Source organism: Cyprinus carpio, chromosome A15, assembly GCF_018340385.1.
Source record: "Cyprinus carpio isolate SPL01 chromosome A15, ASM1834038v1, whole genome shotgun sequence".
Lineage (NCBI taxonomy): Eukaryota > Metazoa > Chordata > Actinopteri > Cypriniformes > Cyprinidae > Cyprinus > Cyprinus carpio.
In genome coordinates this window covers 5,408,684-5,432,767 of record NC_056586.1, presented here as the reverse complement: position 1 = coordinate 5,432,767, position 24,084 = coordinate 5,408,684, and the positions used below count along the sequence as shown (strand labels likewise).

General features: G+C 36.5%; 1 protein-coding gene across 1 annotated transcript; it reads left to right on the top strand.

Moving 5' to 3' along the window:
• The first annotated feature begins 1,390 nt into the window (after positions 1-1,390).
• On the top strand, positions 1,391-23,802 carry LOC109046877 (anoctamin-7). The gene is made up of 24 exons (XM_042770835.1): positions 1,391-2,412; positions 4,257-4,410; positions 4,725-4,782; positions 5,029-5,177; positions 7,905-8,012; positions 8,097-8,233; positions 9,589-9,646; positions 9,952-10,062; positions 10,286-10,451; positions 11,045-11,135; positions 11,213-11,309; positions 11,430-11,573; positions 11,680-11,817; positions 11,924-12,022; positions 17,611-17,713; positions 17,794-17,905; positions 17,985-18,039; positions 18,257-18,354; positions 18,456-18,610; positions 19,967-20,172; positions 22,292-22,428; positions 22,842-22,932; positions 23,176-23,295; positions 23,432-23,802. Exons 2-24 carry the CDS (start codon positions 4,321-4,323, stop codon positions 23,567-23,569), a joined length of 2,661 nt encoding a protein of 886 aa, XP_042626769.1. The 5' UTR covers positions 1,391-2,412; positions 4,257-4,320; the 3' UTR covers positions 23,570-23,802.
• The last annotated feature ends 282 nt before the right edge of the window (positions 23,803-24,084 follow it).

Sequence of the window (24,084 nt, the reverse complement as noted above, 5' to 3'; positions counted from 1 at the left end):
AAATGGTAGATATGAATCATAATTTTCCAGAATGACATTAAATGTGCACACACCGCATTCCATTCATAAATATGGGACTGTACAGGGTGATATTGTCCACCCTCTCACCGTTAAATTCTGAAATAGTCTGTCATCTTTATGAAGATGTTGCCTTATTTAATTTATAGAGTGTACGGTCACCATTTAATCGACTGTAGTGTGTTGTCATTTCTCTTTTGTACTGCTGGCATTGATGTTTGAGAGGTTACACTGTCTTAGAGTTGTTTTTCTTTTCTTTTTCTTCTTTTTTTAATGAGACGACGTTCCCTGAAATATTAGTTGACGGGGAAATGCTCTGCCCGGTGTGTAGTACAACAGTCGACCTAGAGGACTGTCAATGAACATGAAATAAAGGATATATATTATAAAAAGGACATTTTCACTTGCTTTATTTTCAGAATATTCACTTTGTTACTGCTGAAATGTATTTGGTGTAATTGATGAAATATAGAAAAAGTGCACTCATAAAAAAAACACCAAAAAAGTATGTAACTATCAATGGGTGGTACAGTACAATTTCAAAAGGTAATAAAACAGTACATTGTTATTTTTTTTGTATATGGTTTTGCTCTTATTAATGTTGAAATTAGATCCAAATGTGTGAGATTTGTTCCTGAACTGTTTTGAGGTTAAACCATTTTATCACTGGTGTATTAGAATCTCACCTTTACCATGAAAAAGTTTCATTTTAATGATAACTAACAATGCATTATGTAATAATAATTGTATTTATCTGAGCTTCTTTGTGGTGTTTAGTCAGATTTTGCTGCTTTGTGCCTTTAGTGTTGTCTAGACCTCATGCCACACATGACAAATTATATTACAATGCAGTTTAATTATTCAATTTTAACTGTGAAACATGAAAAAAAAATGTTCATATGAAATAACTAGGGCTGTCAAGCAATTTAAAATTATATACTGTATATATATATATATATATATATATATATATATATATATATATATATATGTGTGTGTGTACATAATGAGTGAGTCATTCATTCAACCAATTCGTTCAAACTGCTGATTCATTCAGAAATGTAGCAAGTTATCTTTAACGAATGAGTCACTGAATAATTATTTGCTCACTCGATGCATGAATTCATTCAGTAACGAAACACTGTGTCACTCGAAATGTCAGTAGTTTTGCTGTGGCTTTGTTTGAAACTTTTCATTTGCGAAGTTGAAAACAGACAATACTGTGTCAAAAATAAATTTAACATAACTTTTTGTTTATTGAACTTTCGCAATCGTGCAATTGTTCAGGAAAAACAGCACTCTTGTCTTGCTCATGTAAAATTGCTAAACTATATCATATACAGTACAATAAACAAGTCAAAAACCAATAGGGACATTTTTTGCCACCAAATCTTAAACTTTAGAGGCATAAAACTGCATTCCACATTCCATTCATTCATCATGCATTCCATCAAACTGCATACAGTACATGTAACGAGGCATCACTCGAAGTGGGATCCATAAGCAGGCTTTATTAGAATCGTGGTCAAACAGGCAATGGTCAAACACCAGCAAACACAGTGACAGAGGGCAAACTCAATTGCCATCAGTAAACAGGCTTAAAGTCTGGGCAGGCAGCAGAGAGTCAAACACGAGGAACAGATAAGGTCACAACAGGCAGGCTACACAAAGGAACCCGCTCAGAAATGCAAACCGCAGTAATACAAGACTTCGCAATGAAATGGTAGAAACAGACTGCTTATTAAACAGGCTAGCTAATGGGCTACAGCTGGTCTGGGTGATCAGTCCTAGATACGGGGCTGATGGGAAATGTAGTGTGAGAGTGTAAGAGTCAGTATTCAGGTGAGGGAGCCCTCTGATGGCCAGAAGAGGGAACCACGGAGTTCGACACTGTGACAGTACATCACAGTCAATCGTTGATATGCATCATGTTTGTCATCAACTGCATCAGTGTAAGGTTGTGTTATTGTATCACGTTATTTCCCCCCATTTAATAGCACCAAATAACACCCTAGAAATAATGCTTAAAACTAAAGCTGACAATTAAAGCAGATCTCTTCATCTGAAAACATAACAGTCATTTATTACTGTTTGGTTTCAGTGTGTTTGTGTCCATGTGTGCAAATATGTGTAGCTGAAGTTCAGAGAAGCTCCTCCTTATCAGCAAACATGAGCAGACTCTACCCCTCCTTTCCTCTTCACTTGCACTCTATTCCTCCTTTCCTGTCGGAGAGTATTATCCTGCAGCTGCTCTGGAGTCTTGGAAAGAGCCACTTGAAATCTTTTGGAAAAGCTTTTAAATATAAAGTCACCATTTCTGAGCTGCGGAGAACTGGAGCAGCAACGGTCAACCAATGCAGAGAGGAGGAGAGAGATTCAGGACAGAAACTACAGGTGAGCAGAGGGATGCCAAACACCCATTCACCCCCCCCCCAAACAAAAAAAAAAAAACCCTACCAATGAGCTGTGAGGCATAGTTGATGGGAAGTTGGAGTGTAGTTAACATATATTTGCTTCATTAGATATTTATTTGTGTGGTTTCTTTTTTGATTAATAACTGAAATAATGTTTACACTGCACTAACAAATTATTATGCTGGCTTGAGAAAGGAAACATGCTGGTACTCCTTCTAAATCCATAAACTGATTTGAACTGTAGCTGAAGCTTGATTCCCTAAAATTTTCCCATTTGAAACCATCCCCCAAATCCTATATGCTTACACTGTACATTTCTGCTGATAATTCCATCATCTTTTCTAACTGATCTGACTTACTGTAGTTTTTCATATAGTGGATGTTCAAAAAAAGTTTGGATCTAATTTATATAAGCACACGATTCTGTATATTATTTTTAAGTATCTTTATCAAAGAGTATGATGAATTATGGAGAAAATGTAAAGAGCGTTTCTCCTGTTTGACTTATCCCACAGACCGGTGTGAAGTGAAGGCACTTAATTTGTCTAGACAGCAAGTGTCTTTTATTGAATTTTATTTTATTTTTTAAGCAATGATTCGAAAACAAAATGGTGTTCAAAATGATCACATTGATAATATTGAAATCCTGATTTAAACCAGGTTTTATGTTTTAAACAATATATATATATATATATAAAATATCTGTACAATCCATTTAGTAATAAAAATAAAATCCACTTAGCTTTGAACATTACATAGACAGGATTAACTGCCTGAAATGATGTAATATGTTAAAGCATGAATTAGTGTGACATGACAGCTGACCCAGATTGGCCCCTCAGATGGTTTAATTGGTAAGCGCTGCACTCCCTGACACCCCCACTAACATCCTCTTCCACTGTTCTCCACTACATCTGGTTTACAGATCAGAGCAAACATTCCTGTAATGACACAAAGAGAGTTTAATGCCACTTTGTTTGATATTTTGCTAAAACGCAGTAACACTCATAGATTCAAATACTTCCAGTTATATGGAATTTATTTGTGTTTTACGTAAGCGTTTGTGTTTGTTCTGTTGTTGTGTGTATGATGTTCTCTCAGAGACTCAAGGCTCTTTAGGGAGCTTTTTTATAAGTACATAGTGAGCATCTTTAATTGGGTCATGTTATACACATTACATCACATCACACATCACTTTATCTACATAATGGTGTTCAGTTTTATGTACACATTTATTGTGAGAATTATTTGGCCCTCATGCTCTGTTTGACCCAAGACTATTGAAATAACTCTTTACTGTATAAACTTTACTGAAATAGCCAAACAGGTTGTTACTCACAGTATTTATACTACCAGACAAAAGTTTGAAATAATTATGATTTTTAATGTTTTAAAAAAAATCTTCTGCTCACCAAGGCTGCATTTCTTTGATCAAAAATACAGTAATATTGTGAAACATTATTACAATTTCAAAGAACTGTTTTCAATTTGAGTATATGTTCAAATGTGATTTAATGCTGTGATCAAAGCTGATTTTCAGCATCATTACTCCATTCTTCAGTGTCACATGATCCTTCAGAAATATTTCTGATTATTAGAAATGGTGATACACTACCTTTTTTTTAATGAGTATTTTTGTTCAGTGGGGACATTAAAAAGGAACAGTAAGACATTTAAATTTACATTTAAACATTTAAAATGTAGCTTTGGTCAGCAGAAGATTATTTTATTCCAAACTTTTTACCAATATTGTACATGCCAGATTTTGTATTTTTGGTTCTTTATTACAAAATAATTGCTGAATCCTTGCATCATGTTTTAAAGAGGGGCAGAAGATTCTCAGATTGGCGGTCAGAAAAGAAAGAGGTGAACTGGCTATTTTTGGATAATGATGAAAAGGAAGAAGAACTTAGTGGAGGACAGCTCCACGCTTATCGCCCTCTCGGACCATCCTGAACAAACCTACGGAAGCTTGGAGGTACCACAACTGCCTGTGTGTGTGTGTGTGTGTGTGTGTGTGTGTGTGTGTGTGTGTGTGTGTGTGTGTGTGTTTAAATAAGTGCAGGTTGTTTACAAAAGTCATCAGCGGTCACAAAAAGAGGAAGCTAATTAGCAGTTAACAATGTATGCAAACATGCCAAATTTCCTCCCCTCTCTCACCCTCCAGCACTCCACCCTAATATCCCTGATAAGACACACATTGGAGGCTTTTCCTACGAATTTTCTAGCATGCATGAATATCAGTTCTTCATATGCATATTGATAATGGATATGTCTGCATGTTATTCACAGATGAGTGCGGCACCTCAGGAAAACAGGAATGTGTTCAGTGATGGGGTCACCCGGATCGGTGAGTACTGGGCAGACAAGCACATCAATGAAAAGACTTGAATTTGTCATTTCGACAAAGGATTGGTCAAAAAATGTATCTTAGATGTCTTTTTTTGTGTGTGTGCATTTTCTCTATAACTATATTTTCCATTCATCTGTATTTGGCAAATTAGCAATGTCTGATAAAGTTATTTCCAAATAAGTCAGATTTTGATTCTCAGTGAATTTGATCAACATGAAGACATCGTTGTGAATGTGTCATCAGATTTTGTCTTGGTGTGGGAGGAATCCGTGAACCCCCTGAAGCTTGCAGAATCAGATGAAGTATCGTCTGGTTCGTCACGTGACACTCACAGGAAGTGGAGGACAGAGTTTCTTTCCAGACTCCAGACTGCCGGCCTTCATCAGGAGACGGTATGTAACTCCATCTACATTGTCACATGCATCAAATTCTAGATTTGGGTTGCAGCCATAGTCCTATACAGCCTTGTGAAAAAGAAGTGCACTTATTATGGAAATAGGCATAATATAAAAGCATATACTTAATATATTTAATTTTATATATAATATAAAAGCATATACTTACGCTCAAACTGAATGTAATGTGTTTGGAAAACATAATGATTTAAAAGGTACTTTAAACAAGGCTTTATTAGATTGTGCACTTTTTAAAGGTTTACTTAAGTGTGTTAATTAACTGTCATGAATTCTTTCATTAATGTTATCTGCAGTTTTAAAAAAAATATACTTTACAATACAAGTGCACATTCAATACATTTAAGTCAAGTCAAGTCAAGTCTGCTTTATTGTCAATTCTTCCACATGTACAGAACATACATACAGAGAATTGAAATTGCGTTATTCTCAGACCCATGGTGCATACAGATAACAATAACAGTAGAGCCTAAAAATACAGATAGATACAGATAAAATATAAAATATAAAATACACTATACAAATAAGGGCAAGTAAATAAATAATAAAAATAAAAATAAAGTTAAATAAAGCAGCCAAAGGCACATGGCAGATAGAGTGCAAACCAGTGAGGTGAACAAACATTGTAGATAAAAAGATTGTAGTGCAAAAAAAAAAAAAAAAACTTATTCGGTCTGATTAAACTGACAAAGGGCTCAGAGAGCAGTTCTTTTTATTTAACTGACTGAAGAGGTCGTAGAATGGTGTCATTTCTATGCTAAATGAGGAAGTGAGCAGACCAATGCTGCACAAAGTGACTGGTGCATGTCATTGTATGTTAGTAGGAGGGGGGGTGGAAGGACCTGGGGATGTGGGACCTGGGTGGGGGGGTGTTCATAGTTCAGTGGTGCCTGGGGCAGAAGAGGGAATGTGGGGCAAGTTCGGGAGCGAGTTCAGCTTCCTGACAGCCTGATGCCTGAAGCTGTCAGACTGAAGAAGCTGTGTGACGGGTGAGTAGGATCACTTGCAATGCAGAGGGCTTTGTGAGTGAGACAGGTTCCGTAAATGTCCTGGAGGGAGGGGAGAGAGACACCAATTATCTTCTCAGCTGCTCTCACTCTGCGTTGTACAGTCTTCCGGCAGAACGCGTTGCAGGCGCCATACCACACAGTGATGCAGCTCGTCAGAATGCTCTTGATGGTGCCTCTGTAGAAGGTGCACATGATGGGGGCCGGGGCTCTAGCTCTTCTCAGTTTGCAGAGGAAGTAGAGACGCTGCTGTGATTTCTTGGCCAGTGCTGCGGTGTTGTTGGTCCAGGAGAGGTCCTCTGTGATGTGCACACCCAGGAACTTGGTGCTGCTCACTCTCTCCACAGTCGCACCATTGATGGTCAGAGGAGCATGCTGAGTGTGCACTCTCTTGAAGTCAACAACAATCTCCTTCATCTTCTCCACGTTCAGAGAGAGATTGTTGTCACTGCACCACCCGGCCAGGCGGCTCACCTCACTCCTGTAGTTTGTCTCATTTCTGTTGCTGATGAGACCCACCACAGTCGTGTCATCCGGAAACTTAATGAAGAGGTTGGAGTTGTGTGACGGTGTACAGTCGTGGGTCAGCAGAGTGAAGAGGAGGGGGCTCAGCACACATCCTTGGGGGGCCCCAGTGTTCAGTGTGATGGTGCTGGATGTGTTGCTGCCGACCCGTACTGCCTGAGGTCTTCCAGTCAGAAAGTCCAACAGCCAGTTGCACAGTGAAGTGTTGAGTCCCAGCTAGACCAGTTTGTAAATGAGCTGTTGAGGGATGATTGTGTTGAATGCTGAACTGAAGTCTATGAACAGCATTCTGACGTATGAGTCCTTTTTGCCTATGTGTGAGTGCTGAGTGGAGGGTAGTGGTGATGGCATCATCGGTCAATCGGTTGGACTGATATGCAAACTGGAAGGGGTCCAGGGAGTGGGGGAGGGTAGACTTGATAAGGTGGATGACTAGCCATTCAAAGCACTTCATGAAGATGGGTAAGTGCAATAGGATGGTAGTCATTGAAGCAGGATGGAGAAGGCTTCTTCGGGACTGGAATGATGGTGGTAGCTTTGAATCATGTGGGAACAACAGCCTGACTAAGTGAGATGTTGAAAATGTGCACTTCTTTTTCACAAGGCCAGGCATTGGAATATTCCTGCATACATGGCTGTTGTAAGTATATTAATTTCAGGGAGATTCCAGATGATGCCATTGGTTATACAGCATGTTCAGTTATTAATGTTATTACTAACACTTCTGAACACCTTCAAAACTGTCTGACAACACATAAATGCATCTGTTTAGCCTGAGCTGCCATTCCTAAATACTAAACAACTACAACAAATTTAAGATTAACAGTAATTAATACTACTCAAAAGGGTTGCCAGGTTTTCACAAAAAAAAACCCCCAAAAAAACACTTGCCCAATTGCTACCCAATAGCTACCCAAAACTCTAAACTTAAAACATTTTCTTTAAGTATGCTTCAACATCTTTAAAGAAGCATCAACACCTAAGTGCCCTTTTAAAAAACTTAAATAAGAAACTTGATCAAACTCACCTGCCTGTAACTTTCTAGTGATCCTTGATGAGCTTGTTCAGGTGTGCTTGATCAAGTTTGGAGCTAAACTCTGCAGGAAAATGGACCTCGAGGGCCAGAACCCCTGTTCTAATGTAATTTTTTTCTCCTGCTGTGAATGTGTCTCAGAAAGAGGTTGTGCAGGGAAAAACAAAGACAACTTACGTCCTTCTGAGTGCGCCCTGGAATGTTCTGTGTTATTATGCTGAGGAGATCAGCCTTCGAGTGCCATTACAGGTAAATCATACCTGATCTTTTATATTAAAAAGTAAATGATATACTCAGTATATCTCACTGTTCTGCTCTGTTGGGTGTTTTCAGGTTGTGACAACTCCAATATCAAACTGGTCTGAGAAGATCCTAGAAAAACTGCACATCCCAAACATAATGGCACAAGATGTGCCTAACCTTCCGCCGGACTACTACACCTGCCAGTTCCACACCAATAAACTAGAGAGGTACTGATCCAAAAAAAGTCTGCTGGTTATCAAATTAACATTAGCCATGTTTCCATCCAAAGTTTGTGAATTAAACTTTGGAAAAATGGGAATACTGCATAAAACATTTGAAAATAAGCACAGTTTCTATCCCGTGTTTAAGAGAGCAAAAACTGGCACAAAGCATCTATAATAAAAAAAATGAACAGTTGTCTCAACAGGGGAAGCATGTGAATTTTTTTTTTTCTTACATAATAAAATTGTGAATCCAGGAATGTATTCTGTAAAAAATAACCAACTCAAATGAGTACATACATGTTTATATTTTAAGATAATTTTTTTATTTTTTATGCAGTACCCCAAATTTGCATAAAAATGTGTGGATGGAAACATAACTATTGAAAGCCCTGCTTCAAGAATATGCACCTCACACAGTTTTACCAAGATGGTGGTTTGTGAACAAAATAAGTGAGCTTAAAAACAGTAAAACAATAAACATTATCCAAACCCTGCGTGCTTAACAAAGAGGATCTCAGCCTGTCATGTTACATGCAGTTCATACACTTTAGTGTTTGCAGAGAGTCAGCACCTCCTTAAAGACAAACACATCACACACTCCAAACACACACTTATGCAAAGTGCTTGCTGTGTCAAATGACCCATTTATTTACTCACACACACCTACGTACAAACAACTTTGTGTATTTTTGTGTTAATTTATTTTAATTTGGTTATATAAAGATGATATATTATTGGTTAAAATATGATAAATATAATATCGCATAATTTTCAACACAAGCAACACGTTTGCCCTAATAAAGTTTTTTTTCAGAAATGAGTGTAATTGTTTTGGGAAGAGCTCACAAATGAGATGTGTGGTCTCATGTATAAATATCACTTGTGAACTGAATATTTGGTAACACTTTACATTAGTTAATGTTAGTAACATGAACAAACAAAGAACAATACATTTATTACAGTATTTATTAATCTTTTTTAATGTTAGCTATGTTAATAATGTTGTTGGCTATGTTAATAATGTTAATAATTATAATGTAAACACAGTTGTTCATTGTTAGTTCATGTTAATTCACAGTGCATTAACTAATGCCGACCAGCACAACTTTCGATTTTAATAATGCATTAGTAAATGTTGAAATTAAAATGAACTAAGATCAATAAATGCTGTAGACGTATTGTTGCTTAGTTAACTAAGGTAGTTAACCAGTGTTAACTAATGAATCTTATTGTAAAGAGTTACCGGATATTTTTATTGTGCATTTTAAATCAGGCTTTTGCATGATTTATAAAGAGTGTGCAAAGAGAGTGTTTAATAAAATACATTATCTTACTCTAATCTTTAATGCTGCTTTTAGGTTTCTTGGTCATGAAAACAAGGATACGTTCTTCAAGACCACACAGAGGCATCAGATAGTGAGTTTTGAATGTTTTTTTCCTGAAATTTGTGGTGCATTAAGAGTTTTTTGTTTTTCGTTTGCTAAGCGATATGACATGTTTGAGCTTTATATTGTCATCTGTAGATGCAGCATTGCATGAAAGTTTTCGGTTACCAAAGCCGAAGAAACATTTGCAAGCATATTTGCATATTTGTCACCCATGATTCATTTATTTTATTAGTCATTAGTCTGTCCAATGGACAAACATTATTTTTCACTCTCTGTAACACTGTTCACACTGATCTGTCAGTTTTCTGTAATATCTCTGTCCTTGTTCTAAAGCTGTATGAGATATTAGCCAGGACTCCATATGGGTCGTTGAAGAGAGGGGAGGTTGGCATTGGCAGGCTGGTTAGTGAGCATGTTCTCACTGCTGCTTTTCCCTTACATGAGGTACTGTAAGAGTCTTCTACATCATATCTGAACATTACCTTAACAGACACACTAATTATGCACATATTTATTTCTTTGTTTAGCTATACAGCACTACTAAAGGCTAACATGAAATAAAAACTGATCTTTCTTAATGCATGTTCTTTATAATCTTTCCATAATCTATGCAGGCATTATATCATGCTGATTTTGAACAGGCAATGATTTGTGTTCTTCTCATTAGGGTCAATTTGAGATGCCGAAGACTTCAGAAGATCCAAAGTCTCTCAACATGAGACAGATCCTGCATCACTACTGGGCTCGCTGGGCTTGCTGGAGGAAGTACCAGCCTCTGGATCACATTCGTGAATACTTTGGCGAGAAGATAGCACTCTACTTTGCATGGTTGGGTATGACTGAACCTACATTTAGTTTATACCAGAAGAAAAACTGTTTCTATCATATTTTAATAATAATAATAATAACAATGATAAATAATGATAATTCTTTTTTTTTTTTTTTTTTTTGTTTGTTTTTTACTGAGTAATTCCAAGTAACTACATTAATTAACATGAACTATGGATAAAAATATTTCTTGAGAATTTATTTTTCTTAATGTTAATTTGTTAATATTGTTTTATTGACCTGAGGTAACTTAAACTAACAATGGTCAGTTGTATTTTTATTAACTAGAATTAACAAAGATAAATAAATACAGTAACAGATGTGTTGCAAATTATTAGTTAATGTTAGTTAATGCATTAACTAAAGTTAAGTAATGGGACTCTATTGCAAAGTGTAACCATTAATGCTAATGAGTAGATGATTTTGTAAATACTTAATAGGTAGACTTAATAATAAGACCAAATGAAATTAAAAAAAATATATAAAAATAAAAATGCACCAGAAATCTTGCATTCAATCTAAGTTAACTTAAACAGATTACTATTTTCATCATAACAGGCTGTGACTAGCTTTCTGTCCTTATCTCTCATGTCTGTAGGTTTCTACACAGGCTGGTTATTACCAGCAGCAGTAGTGGGTTTTATTATTTTTCTGTTTGGTATCTGGCTGATGGTGACTGATGTGGCAGCGTGAGTATTATCACAGTCTTGTTAATAATGGCGTAATGTTGATGATCCAGCGCTGATCATGACCTTTGACCACACAGAGAAGAGCTGTGCTCCAGTGGAAACGCCTTCGTCATGTGTCCACTATGCAACATCTGCAGCTACTGGAACCTCTCCAGCATCTGCTATACTTATAAGGTGACGTTTCTACAAGTTTTTAAATTATGTATAGCATTTTAAATAAGCCAAAAACAACATTCTGTGTGAACTTGCTATCACATTTTGTACTCAAAATACTTGTTCATAAATTTGCAATAGGCAGGCTTGCTATTTGACAATGGAGGAACTGTGTTCTTCAGTATATTCATGTCTCTGTGGGCCGTCACCTTCCTGGAGTACTGGAAACGCACAAGCTCCATACTCTCCCACCGATGGGACTGCTCCGAATTTGAAGAAATAGAGGTGATTAAATTGGTTACAGAGTGTCTTAACCTTTAATATTTACTAGTCCTCAAAAAGCAATGCTTTACTTCTCTTGCTTTCCATAATATTTCCATTCTGATGTTAGGAGAGGCCAAGACCAGAATTCACAGCACTGGCACCCATGACGGTTCGTAATCCTGTCACTGGGGCTGAAGAACCCTATTTCCCAGAGACTCAACGACTGAGTCGTACTATAACTGGTAACATGGTCATCATTCTAATGGTTAGTCAATGGACTTCCATTTCACATCTGTTGAGAATTCTTCAGTAATCCCAAGAAATTCTAAATCATTATCATCATGATTCAATTTTATTCTTTGTGCTTGCAGATTGCCATTGTTTTGATATTCCTAATAGCCATTATCCTGTATCGAACTATCCTAAGCATCATTATCTACAGATCGCAGAATGCCTTCTTCATATTTTCCGTAAGTTTCTTTCAATTTCTTTTGATACCTGACCAAATTATCTTTTGACAATGGCGGCTCGTGGGTTTTAAAATAGAGGAGGCACAATAATTGTATTGGTCTGGGATCCCTGCCGATTATTATTATTATTATTTGCTTGGCATTTTGGTTGCTTTTAGTCAGAAAACATAAAGAAAATGACACACATACAACAAGATAATATAATTTCACTTACCTGGCCTATCACTTGAAGCAAACATTCATCCCTTAAAAGTCTCCGTTAAAAGAGAGTTGTCTGCTGTGCTATTTAATTAAGCCGACTGCTCTATTCTATATCCAGCTTAGTCGTGTTTTCCCTTTTTTTTAAATTTGCATATACAGGTCCTTCTCAAAAAATTAGCATATTGTGATAAAAGTTCATTATTTTCCATCAGCTTGGTTATTTTCCATAATGAATGATAAAATTAAACTTTGTATATTTTTCATCATTGCACTTTGATGAAATATTTCAGTGCATTGTGTTTAATACTGATGATTTTGGCATACAGCTCATGAAAACCCAAAATCCTATCTCAAAAATTAGCATGATCATGAAAAGGTTCTCTAAACGAGCTTTATGAGGTAATCATTTGAATCAACTAATTAACTCAAACACCTGCAAAAGATTCACTGAGGCTTTTAAAAACTCCCAGCCTGGTTAATTACTCAAAACCGCAATCATGGATAAGACTGCCGACCTGACTGCTGTCCAGAAGGCCATCATTGACACCCTCAAGCGAGAGGGTAAGACACAGAAAGAAATTTCTGAACGAATAGGCTGTTCCCAGAGTGCTGTATCCAGGCCACCTCGTGGGAAGTCTGTGGGAAGGAAAAAGTGTGGCAAAAAAACGCTGCACAACGAGAAGAGGTGACCGGACCCTGAGGAAGATTGTGGAGAAGGACCGATTCCAGACCTTGGGGGACCTGCGGGAGCAGTGGACTGAGTCTGGAGTAGAAACATCCAGAGCCACCGTGCACAGGCGTGTGCTTTTGAACCAGAAACAGCAGCGCGCCAGAAGCGCCCTGACCTTGGCTACAGAGAAGCAGCACTAGACTGTTGCTCAGTGGTCCAAAGTAACCTTTTTTTTGGATGAAAGCAAATTTTGCATGTTCATTCGGAAATCAAGGTGCCAGAGTCTGGAGGAAGACTGGGGAGAAGGAAATGCCAAAATGCCTGAAGTCCAGTGTCAAGTACCCACAGTCCAGTGATGGTCTGGGGTGCCATGTCAGCTGCTGGTGTTGGTCCACTGTGTTTTTATCAAGGGCAGGGTCAATCCAGCTAGCTATCAGGAGATTTTGGAGCACTTCATGCTTCCATCTGCTGAAAAGCTTTATGGAGATGAAGATTTCGTTTTTCAGCACGACCTGGCACCTGCCCACCATTGCCAAAAAACCACTGGTAAATGGTTTACTGACCATGGTATTACTGTGCTCAATTGGCCTGCCAACTCTCCTGACCTGAACCCATAGAAAATCTGTGGGATATTGTGAAGAGAAAGTTGAGAGACGCAAAAGAAGTAACACTCTGGATGAGCTTAAGGCCGCTATCGAAGCATCCTGGGCCTCCATAACACCTCAGCAGTGCCACAGGCTGATTGCCTCCATGCCACGCCGCATTGAAGCAGTCATTTCTGCAAAAGGATTCCCGACCAAGTATCAAATACATAAAATAAAATAAACATTTCAAATTTTACTATATATTAAATTAAAAACACCATTAGCTGTATGCCAAAATCATCAGACTGCTAATTTTTTGAGATAGGAATTTTGGGTTTTCATGAGCTGTATGCCAAAATCATCAGTATTAAAACAAAAAAAGACCTGAAATATTTCAGTTGGTGTGCAATGAATCTAAAATATATGAAAGTTTAATTTTATCATTACATTATGGAAAATAATGAACTTGTATCACAATATGCTAATTTTTTGAAAAGGACCTGTATATTGTTTGAATGACAGCTTGGTAAATCAGTTGGCGATCAATTATTCAACATTGCTTCTCATCATAAGTACTTTGATCATTATCAGTGCAAGACGTTCAAACTAATATCACGTAATTTACGTCTCTGTGATGATTGGTTGATACCAGAAGGGAGGCTAGCCTCCTTTATGAGGTTTCTTTTCGCAACACTTCTCAGCACTGAAAGTGAACACTCGATGCTGATTGGCTATTTTTTTTTACCAACGGAGACATGAGAGCTCAACTCTCCCCCGGCCTCCCCTTCCCCTTCTCTGCCGAGATGGTCCTCACTGCAGAATACAAGATCCAGGGGGCGTGGTTGGAACCAGGGTTTTAGATGTGGATCCAACAAACCCCACCCGACCACACCCAAACCCACAAACCCACACCCCTAAACCTACCATTCTCCACCCCCTAGATGTGGATCCAACCACGCCCCCTGGATCTTTCTTTCGTCTGTCTCTGTCACCTAATGGTTGTAATTACATCAGCAGATTCGTCGGGCCTTCAGCAGAGTCGTCACTTCGTGATAGAAAAGCTGCACCTTTCCAGCAGCCAGTAACCCGTTATGGTATTACAGCAGTGAAATTCTATCCTCTGCTATACACATTCTGAGCCATTAACTGAAATGAATTGTGCCCTTTATTAACTTTAAATAGTCCTCTTCTCATCCACCTCAAAAAAACCCCACGAGCCGCCATAGTCTTTTTTAGATCATTTGCATGTACATTTACATGGGAACACACATAATAAAACAATTCATAAAAAAAACAACATACTCAAGCAAATTAAAAAAACACTACAAAATCAAACACTTCATAAAAAAAATAACATTTAAGTACATCTTTATATATAAATTCATAATTACTTATACATACTTATATATAAATTCATAATTACTTATATTGACAAATTCCTTGACAAATTCGATTTAGCGCCGCCACTGATAACATCCCAAATGCCTTGACAAATTCGATTGAGCGCTGTGCTGGCTGCTGGTGCTTGCTGAGATGGATCTCTGTGCTGATGGATCCTGCAATGACCCTTAGCACCTGGTCGCAGTGCCACTGATAACATCCCTCTCCCAGAGCTTAAGGGCAGCAGCTTAATATGCATTCCAGGGATCCTCTTTTTTGGCATAGGAGGCATGCAGGGGTGTCTTTTCAGGCCCCAGGAGAAGAGTTTTTTTGGGCTGGGAAGTACATTGCATACTGATTGAATAAGGAACTGGATCCGTTGTGGCTCTGCTTTCCACAACACAGCCCACAAGATCCTTCGATCCATCACCTGTTCCCCACCATCCTGCTAATACATCTTTCCTCATAAAAGCTGTGAAAAATGAACCCTAAAATGCATGTCTGTAAAATCACCAACAACCTCCAGAAAGCTGGGGTGATGCTCTGACAATCTACAGTCTGCAGGAGAATTTGACACAGAATTACAGAAGCTACACAGCAAGATGCAAACCTCTGATCATCACCAAAAATAGAAAAAGATTCTTCACAAATGTGAGCCAGTAGAGTTTTAGAACTGAGTTGATGGACCGATGAGACAAAGATTAACCTTTATCTAAGTGATTGGAAAGCAAAAGTGTGGAGTAAAAAGGGAACTGCAAATGATCCTAAGCACACAAGCTCATCTGTAAAGCTTGGTGGAGGTGTTGTCATGGCATGGGCATGCATGACTGTCTCTAGAACAGGACCTCTTCATTTTAATGATGACTTAATGTATGATGGCAGTAGCAGAATGAATTTGGAAAGGTACAAAATCATCTTGGCTACCGATATCCAAGAAAATGCCACCAAACTCATTAGAAAGCACTTTATATTAGATCAAGACAATGACCCAAAACAACCCTGCCAGTTCAGTCAAGGACTTTATCAGGGCAAAGAAATGTAAAGTCTTAGATTGCGCCCAAATCAAACTCCAGATTTAAATCCGATTGAACATTAATTTCGCCAGCTGAAGAGGAGAAACTTTTAAAGACAGAAACTCCCCCAAAACACAGCAACAGTTGGAATTTGCTGCATTAAAGGCTTGGAAATGCATTTCAAAGGAAGAGACCAAGAGTCTGGTGATGTCTATGGGTTGCAGACTCACTGCTCTGATTACACGCAAGGGATCTGCAACTAAATATTAGCTTTTACATCTGCCTTAAATTCAACTGTTCCAATACTTATGCTCACATCAAATAGTGGGATTATGTGATGAACACTAAAAGTGCTGTCCTTTTTATTGGTAAAAATGTATGTGTCGAAAGACCTAATGATAAAATGTGACATTCTGTAGTTTTGTCGCATATTCATCTTTTAATCATATTTGCAAATGTCTTGACTCCACAACAGAGAAAGCAATTTTGTCTTTACTGTTCCAATACTTATGGAGGGCACCGTATATACACATTTCCCTGAACTAAGTGGCTATTATTATGTTTAAATGAAAACGAAAGGAGGCAGTGGTATTTGATATCCTTATTTCGTCTTATTGTAAATATACAGTGAGGAAAATTGCAGTAGCCAAGGCGAGCTGACTGATGTTATAAAGTACGCTGCTGTACCGGACTTGCGTCATCCCGTCCATGGAAGATCACACTCCCGAGTCGAACTCGCAAAGTCCGAACTACTGAGAATGCAAGTCCGAAATTTGCATACTTTGTATTGAGAAACGCACGCAGACCTACGTCACCAGACTATTTGCCTAATCTTCACGGTACTTTAGACCACGGTGGAAACACAGAAAGCAACAGGTCTGGGGGAAAATAGTTCCTGGGGAAAAAAGTTCATTTTACAATTGTTCCGGGTAATTTCGGTGGAAACGCGGCATATATCTAGCTGGTAACGCTTAACCTCCTGTACTAACTCTGTGGCTTTTCTCTACCAGAGAGGTCACATTCCATATTCTGCAGACAAGGTACAGCCCTTATAGCATGTCATCTTATCTTCTCCACCACTCCCTCCACCAGAAGACCCTATCACCCCTCTTCTGGGCAGCATCTTACTACTCTTACTCACTCATATTCATCATAGGAGATTATGGAGGGATCACTCTTTGTCTGGCCTCTTACCTGGGACCAATTTGCCCAGGGAGACCCTACTAGGAGTCACTGAAGCACTCAAACCCCCCCCCCCCCAACCAATAGTGGGACATTAAATTTATATTACAATTGTATTACAGTATAAGTAGTTTTTAAAGTTTATTTAAGATTTGAAGTACACTACAATTCAATAATTTAGTGTACTTGATTTTCACAAGGGATGTCCAGCAATGCAAAAGTACAAAAACTGCCCAGACAAGTTAGATGTAGAAATGACAAAGCAACCATGAAACAGAAGAGGGAGGGTTTAGGAAGGAGTATAGCAAGGGAAAACTAACAGCAGCTTAAAATTTTAGCTGAGTTTTGGAATATAGTAAATTTGGTATTTTGCTTGTTCAAGATGGTCTGCCAGATTAGTCAACTAGCTTGGACTAGCTTAAATTCACCTACTATGATTGAAAAGTTGACGCCTTTTGCTAACACTTAAAGCTGATGTAAAATAAACATTGATTAAATCAGATAATGCAGCACAATTTTTACACAGTGCTTACTAAGAGAGCTTTTTCACCCCTGTAGGCTGGAAGGATAGCTAGTCTTACTGGTTCTATGCTAAATTTGCTGGTTATTCTGTTGTTGTCACGGCTCTACACTTACCTGGCCCAAATTCTGACACGATGGGGTAAGCTATTTCATGTTTACACAAACTATTAAGGTATTTATTTAAGCAACAACAAAGTATCCTCCACTTCCTTCTATTAGAAATGCACCGCACCCAGACCAAATATGAGAATGCGTTCATCCTCAAGGTCTTCATCTTCCAGTTTGTCAACTTCTACTCTTCTCCTGTTTATATTGCATTTTTCAAGGGCAGGTGAGTAGCTATGCAGTATATGAATTAATGAATATGTATGAAGATTCAATTTTCATCTAATATTTGATCTGCTCTACAGGTTTGTTGGATACCCTGGAAACTATAACACACTCCTAGGAATCCGAAATGAGGATGTGAGTGTTTACATTGTTGGAAAGCAAATCTTCTACCTTTTCACTTAGCTGTCCCTTGTTGGAATAAAACCAACAAAATTTACACTGTCAGTCATATTTTAATACACAATTTTGCAATATTTCCCCCACAATCATAAAATGTGGCAAAATACGCATATTCTGCAATAGGAATAACTCTTAATACTGTGTAACTTGGTTCTGTCCTTGTTTTATGTAGTGTGGTGCCTCTGGGTGCCTCATTGAACTAGCTCAAGAGCTGTTAGTCATCATGGTAGGCAAACAGGTCATCAGCAACATCCAGGAATTTGTCTTGCCGTAGGTGTTTATGTTCAATGCATCTTCTTAATGATCTTGTCTACTCATTGTTATACAGTATATAAAATTAGGCCCAAGATTTTCCCCTCTCTTTCCAACAGTAAATTAAAGACATGGTGGCACAGGAGGAAGCTGAAGCCAGCTCCCAGTCAGGAGCTGATTGATGAACCAGACGGGCAGCCAGATCTCAGCCCATGGGAAGCAAACTATCAGCTGCTGGTGTGTGAGGGGCTGTTTGATGAGTATTTGGAAATGGGTGAGTCCTTATGTCTCTTGTATCTATTTTAGACTGAATTTTAGATGTACAGATATAATATTATTATATTATATACATGTTAAAATAGATGTTTTCTATTTGCATCTATTTTAAAATGTAATTGAGTCCTGTGATGCAAAGCTGGATTTTGAGAATCATTACTCAGGTTTTCAGTGTCACACGATTCTTCAAAAATCATTCTAATAGACTGATTTGCATGCCATTTATTTTATTATCAATGTTGCAGTTTTGCTGCTTGATATTTAGTGGATACATTTTTCATCTATTTCAGATTAATAGAAGATCGAAATATCAGCATTTGTTTTAAACAGACTTTTGAAACCATGTTATAGTTTGTTTTTTTGTTTTTTTTTTCAGTCTTTTTTGATCAATTTAATATGGAAGCCCATTTTTCACCACTGAATTAAAAAAAAAAGTTTATTGCGACTTTTTATATCACAATTCTGACTTTTTTTCACAGAACCATGAGATATAAAATCGCAATTGCAAGTTATAAAGTCGCAATTTTTTTCTCCCAATTGCAGGTTTATATCTCACAATTCTGAATTTACAACACACAATATAAACTTTCAATTCTGAGAAAAAAATCATAATTGTGAGTTTTTATCTAGCAGTTCTGAATTTATTTCTCAGAATTGCAAGATTATATCTCAAAATTATGACTTTTTAACTCGCAATTGTGAGTTTGTATCACGCAATTATGAGAAAAAAGTCAGAATTGTGAGATAAAAAGTTGCAATTACCACCTTTTTTATTTTTTATTCCGTGGCGGAAACTGGCTTACATATTTTAGTGCATCCTTTCTGTACAAAATTATTAATTTCTTTAAAAAAAATTTTAATAAATAAATCTCTCTATACACATATATTTATGTAAATAATTTATTTATTTTAAGATGTCTTCTGACATCTTCTGACAAGTATCCTGGACTTCATTCTATTAGGGCCACAGATTTTATCCAGTCAATGGTTTATTGGCTCTATGATAACAGAAATAATCCCCTGTCAGATTAGTAAATTTACATCTGAACTGCTTTAGACTGGTTTATGTTCTGTGAATCTTTGTCATTTTATTAAATAATTTCTAATATCCCAGTGTCATGTTCAAAATCCCAGTGTGTATTATGTTTTGTTCGTATTGTGGCTTAAAATTTTTATTACATTTATATTATGCCTGTTTAGAAGAGATCAGTTTTCATTTTTAAAACTCAATATATATTACCATTATCAATTTATCAATTTAATAGATGATATCTATTTTGGTGGCTTTCAAATTGAATGCCATTGCCGTTCAGCTCAGATGAAATGCTGATTTAGAAACTCTCTATCTTGTCAGTTCTGCAGTTTGGCTTCATCACCATCTTTGTAGCAGCCTGTCCCTTGGCTCCATTTTTTGCTTTGATAAATAATTGGGTGGAGGTGCGTCTCGATGCCCAGAAGTTTGTGTGTGAGTACCGCAGGCCTGTTGTGGAAAGAGCACAAGACATTGGGATCTGGCTGACCATCCTGAAGTTCATTTCCTACCTGGCTGTCATCAGTAATGTAAGTGTCTTTGTCATTTATAGTGATCATTTGGGACCAAGCACCAATCTGTATGTATCTTATTCTGCATCTGGAGGAGTGACAAGAACCATGAAAAGTTAAACAATTTAGCAGTGATTAAAGTGCACTTTAACCCCTTAACTGTCACCGTCCCACCTGTGGGACGCTTGGCGCTTTTTTTTTTGTTGTCCTTTTTCTCCTATAAAAAACTTTTAGTAACTGCATGGTCATTTGAAAGCTTAGAAAAATTCATCCTGTGAAAACCAAAATCACATTGCGTTACCATGGAAATGGTACTTTAAATCTTAAAGTGTCCAAGTGTCATATTACAAAATGCATTTGGTCTTTTAAATCAAAACTTTTTATAATCTGCACAAAATATCATGGAAAGGTCTGAGTCTCAGTTCCATGTTTGGGGTTATTTTGATATGAAGTAAAATTGACAGAGAAATCTAGGGAAAAATATTAAACAAAATTCATAGTTTTGATGGCTCCCAGTGGGCTTTTGTGGTATGACGCCCTAATGTAATTCACAGGAACCTCAATTTTTTTCATGGTATGACTTAGAAACTAATAAGGCTGTAGTTTACACAGATTAAAACTTTGAAATTATAGTTAATATAGTTTTATTTACCAGTACTTTAAACTTCTAGAACTTTTTGATACTTAGAAAAAAATTCCATTTTGCTCTGCTAATTTTCCTTCTTTAAAAAGAGACAAATGTAATATTCTGTATATTAGTTTGTTTTATCTTGAGACATGTTGTAAAATATCACAAAACATACATTTTCAAACTTGTAAAACACAAAATTTAAAACTTTTCATCCACAAAAATTATTTAAAATAACACATATTAAAACTTGTCCTAAAAATGGCAGAAAATTTTTTTTTTTTTTTTTTATCACAAGTATATGACAGGTGGCTGTAGTTTCACAGCACAACTGGGTATTACTAAATTGGCAAAAATACTTTTAAATATAACCAATAAAAACACAGAATCTTTTTTTATTAAAACCAATTACTCCTAAATTGGCAGAATTTTTTTTTTTTTTATCCAAGTATAACAGGGTTTCTGTGGGTATTAAAAGGCTTTAAAAAATTCTTAAATAATACTCTTAAACAAGAGCAGAAAGTATTAAATTCATAAAGTCATATCATTAAATGCACTGCAAAAATAAATATCTTGCTCAGGTTTTGTGTCTTGTTTTCCAGTACAGTTTTCTAAACATTATCTATCAAGATACATTTACTTGAGATGTACATATGAAGTCTTGTTTTCTGAGAAAATAAACACATTTAAGTGAGTTTATGCTTAAAACATGAACAAATGGGGTATATTAGAGGTATTCAATCCATAAACTTTGTTGGAAGTTGTATTTTCATACTTTGAAGTGTTGCCAATACAATTCATTTTCTGCTCCCTAGACATTTACATTTAGAGAACATACTGATGTACTCTCTGTTCCTCTAGAATTATTCCTAAAATTTTCTTTACTTGGTTTTAAAAAGGTATTAAAAAGTCTTAAATTTACATTCATAAATCCATAAAAAAATTAACAAAATTGGCCAGTTTTGCCTCTCTTGGTCCAGTAAAAAAAAAAAAAAAAAAAAAAAAAATATATATATATATATATATATATATATATATATATATATATATATATATATATATATATATATATAATATATATATATATATATATATATATATATGTCAAATGTCTTGCGATGATTATCGACTAGTCAGACACTTTTGTCAGGGATATACCATCACTTATGCGCATCACTGATGCACTCAAATGATCTGATATTATATTATACATTATATTAAATGAAAGAAAAATTACAGTAAAATTCTAAGTTTAACTGCGACTGACTCAAATTTTGTATTTTGAATATGCAGTGCATGTATTGTGTTACTCCTCAACCCTTAACACAGTTCTGGGATCAGTCTTACAGTGTGTGTGCCATTGGTCTGCTTTGCCCTGCTTTCACTGTTAGTCTGATCAACACAGAAATGTGAGCTTATTTACAACTTTTGATGTCCAAAAATTTCAGTCCAAACTAAAGTTAATTAGACAGGCTGCATATCTTGTTTGACGCCTTGACCTTTTGCCAGGCTTTCCTGATTTCCTTCACGTCTGATTTCCTGCCACGGCTCTATTATCGCTACACTACAGGCAGCATGAGAGGATACATCAACTTCACCCTCTCAGTGGCCCCTGCAAACTTCACCCAAAGTTACATGACATGCAGGTGAAGATCAAACTCTTGACATACCATTTCTATACACTACAGTTCAATAGTTTGCAGTTGGTAGGATTGTAGGATTTTGAAAGAAGTCTCTTCTGCTCACCAAGGCTGCATTTATTTGATAAAAATACAGTTAAAAACAGTAATACTGTGATATATGTTTAAAATAACTGTTTTCTGTATATATATATATATATATATATATATATATATATATATATATATATATATGGGATGTGCATACAAAGATGTACCACTCTAAAAAACAGCTAGAAATCATGAAATCACATTACTAAATAGTAGAGGTAGTTGCTCTCTGTGTTGGGGAACATCCTGGCTTTTCATTTTGAGATATGTATGGTTAGGAATGACCTGATTAAGAGGATTTTATTTTATTTTTTTATTTTTTTTCTCAGATATCGAGGCCTCAGGGATGATAAAGGACAGCCTACACAAGATTACTATCATCTGCTGGCCATTCGACTGAGTTTCGTTATTATATTTGAGGTGCACAGTCTAGTACTAGTTTGAGCAAACATCCCTTTTTAAACTTTGCATGTACATTTGTTCTGAAAATGAGCCCATGATGTTACTTCCTGAAAGGAAATGTACTTTACTATGAAATTACTACTAAAAGTAATATACAAAAGTTTAGTTTTCAGTATAAAGTGCCTTAAGATAGATTTGATAAAGTGAAGACAGCACACAATTTTAAACACTGATGCGTTTTTTGTTTTGTTTTTTTCCCAGCATGTTGTTCTCCTGATTGGTCGTATTATTGACTGGATGGTGCCAGATATTCCAGAGGAGGTGGAAATTAAGATTAAACGAGAGCATTACATGGCCAAAGAGGCACTGGCTGAAAATCAGGTGAGACAGAATATATTATGATTAACAGCAATACCTCATTATTATTCTAATCTAATAATTAAAGCACTTTTAAGCACTGGACCGCTGTATATTTTTCTCTGTTTTCCCACATATTGTCCCTCATGTCGTTCTCCAGTCATTGAATAGAACCATTCTTGAAGAAATGGAGCAGCAAATCTCTGAGCTGCGATTCAGAGGAAGAACACAGAGTCCTAACAACATCTCGTCTCTCTCCAGTCTGTCTCCTGAACATAAAAACAAACCTACAGTCTGATATTTGACTCTTTTTATGAACCATTCTACAATGTATAGATGTTTTTGTAAAGTGTTGCCTATTGATTATTAATAACATAACTTTTGTCCTTTCATGATGAACTCTAAACTGGTTTAAAGACCTACCCTGCATCCTAATTTCAATGCTGTCTCAAATTACACAGGAATCAATCATTGTGAATCACTCAAAGGTCAAAGGATCGTGCATGATTAAAGAAGGCTGAATTAATGTCACTTGCTTGTTGTTGCTGTTTTTAAAATGTGTAACTATTGATGAGATACAGTTTGGAGAAAAGAATGGTCAAACATGTTAGTTTAAGTTAGACTTAAGTTATAATTTGAAGGACTGTAGCCCACTGTAATGGTGTTGCAAATACCTTCCAGAGTATTCTCAAAAGATCATGACTTTTGAACAAGTTAGATGTAAGAAATAAAGGAAATAAAAATGTGTATGCCATATTTTGGGCCAAGGTGTTAATAGAATGACTACAGAAAGACTGAATGAAGTAGTAAATC

Excerpts from the sequence above, each read along its gene's own strand:
- LOC109046877 (XM_042770835.1), top strand. The coding sequence starts at position 4,321 with ATGATGAAAAGGAAGAAGAACTTAGTGGAGGACAGCTCCACGCTTATC. Across the intron at positions 9,647-9,951 it reads CCACACAGAGGCATCAGATA|CTGTATGAGATATTAGCCAG; the intron begins GTGAGTTTTGAA and ends CTTGTTCTAAAG. Across the intron at positions 23,296-23,431 it reads AGGCACTGGCTGAAAATCAG|TCATTGAATAGAACCATTCT; the intron begins GTGAGACAGAAT and ends GTCGTTCTCCAG.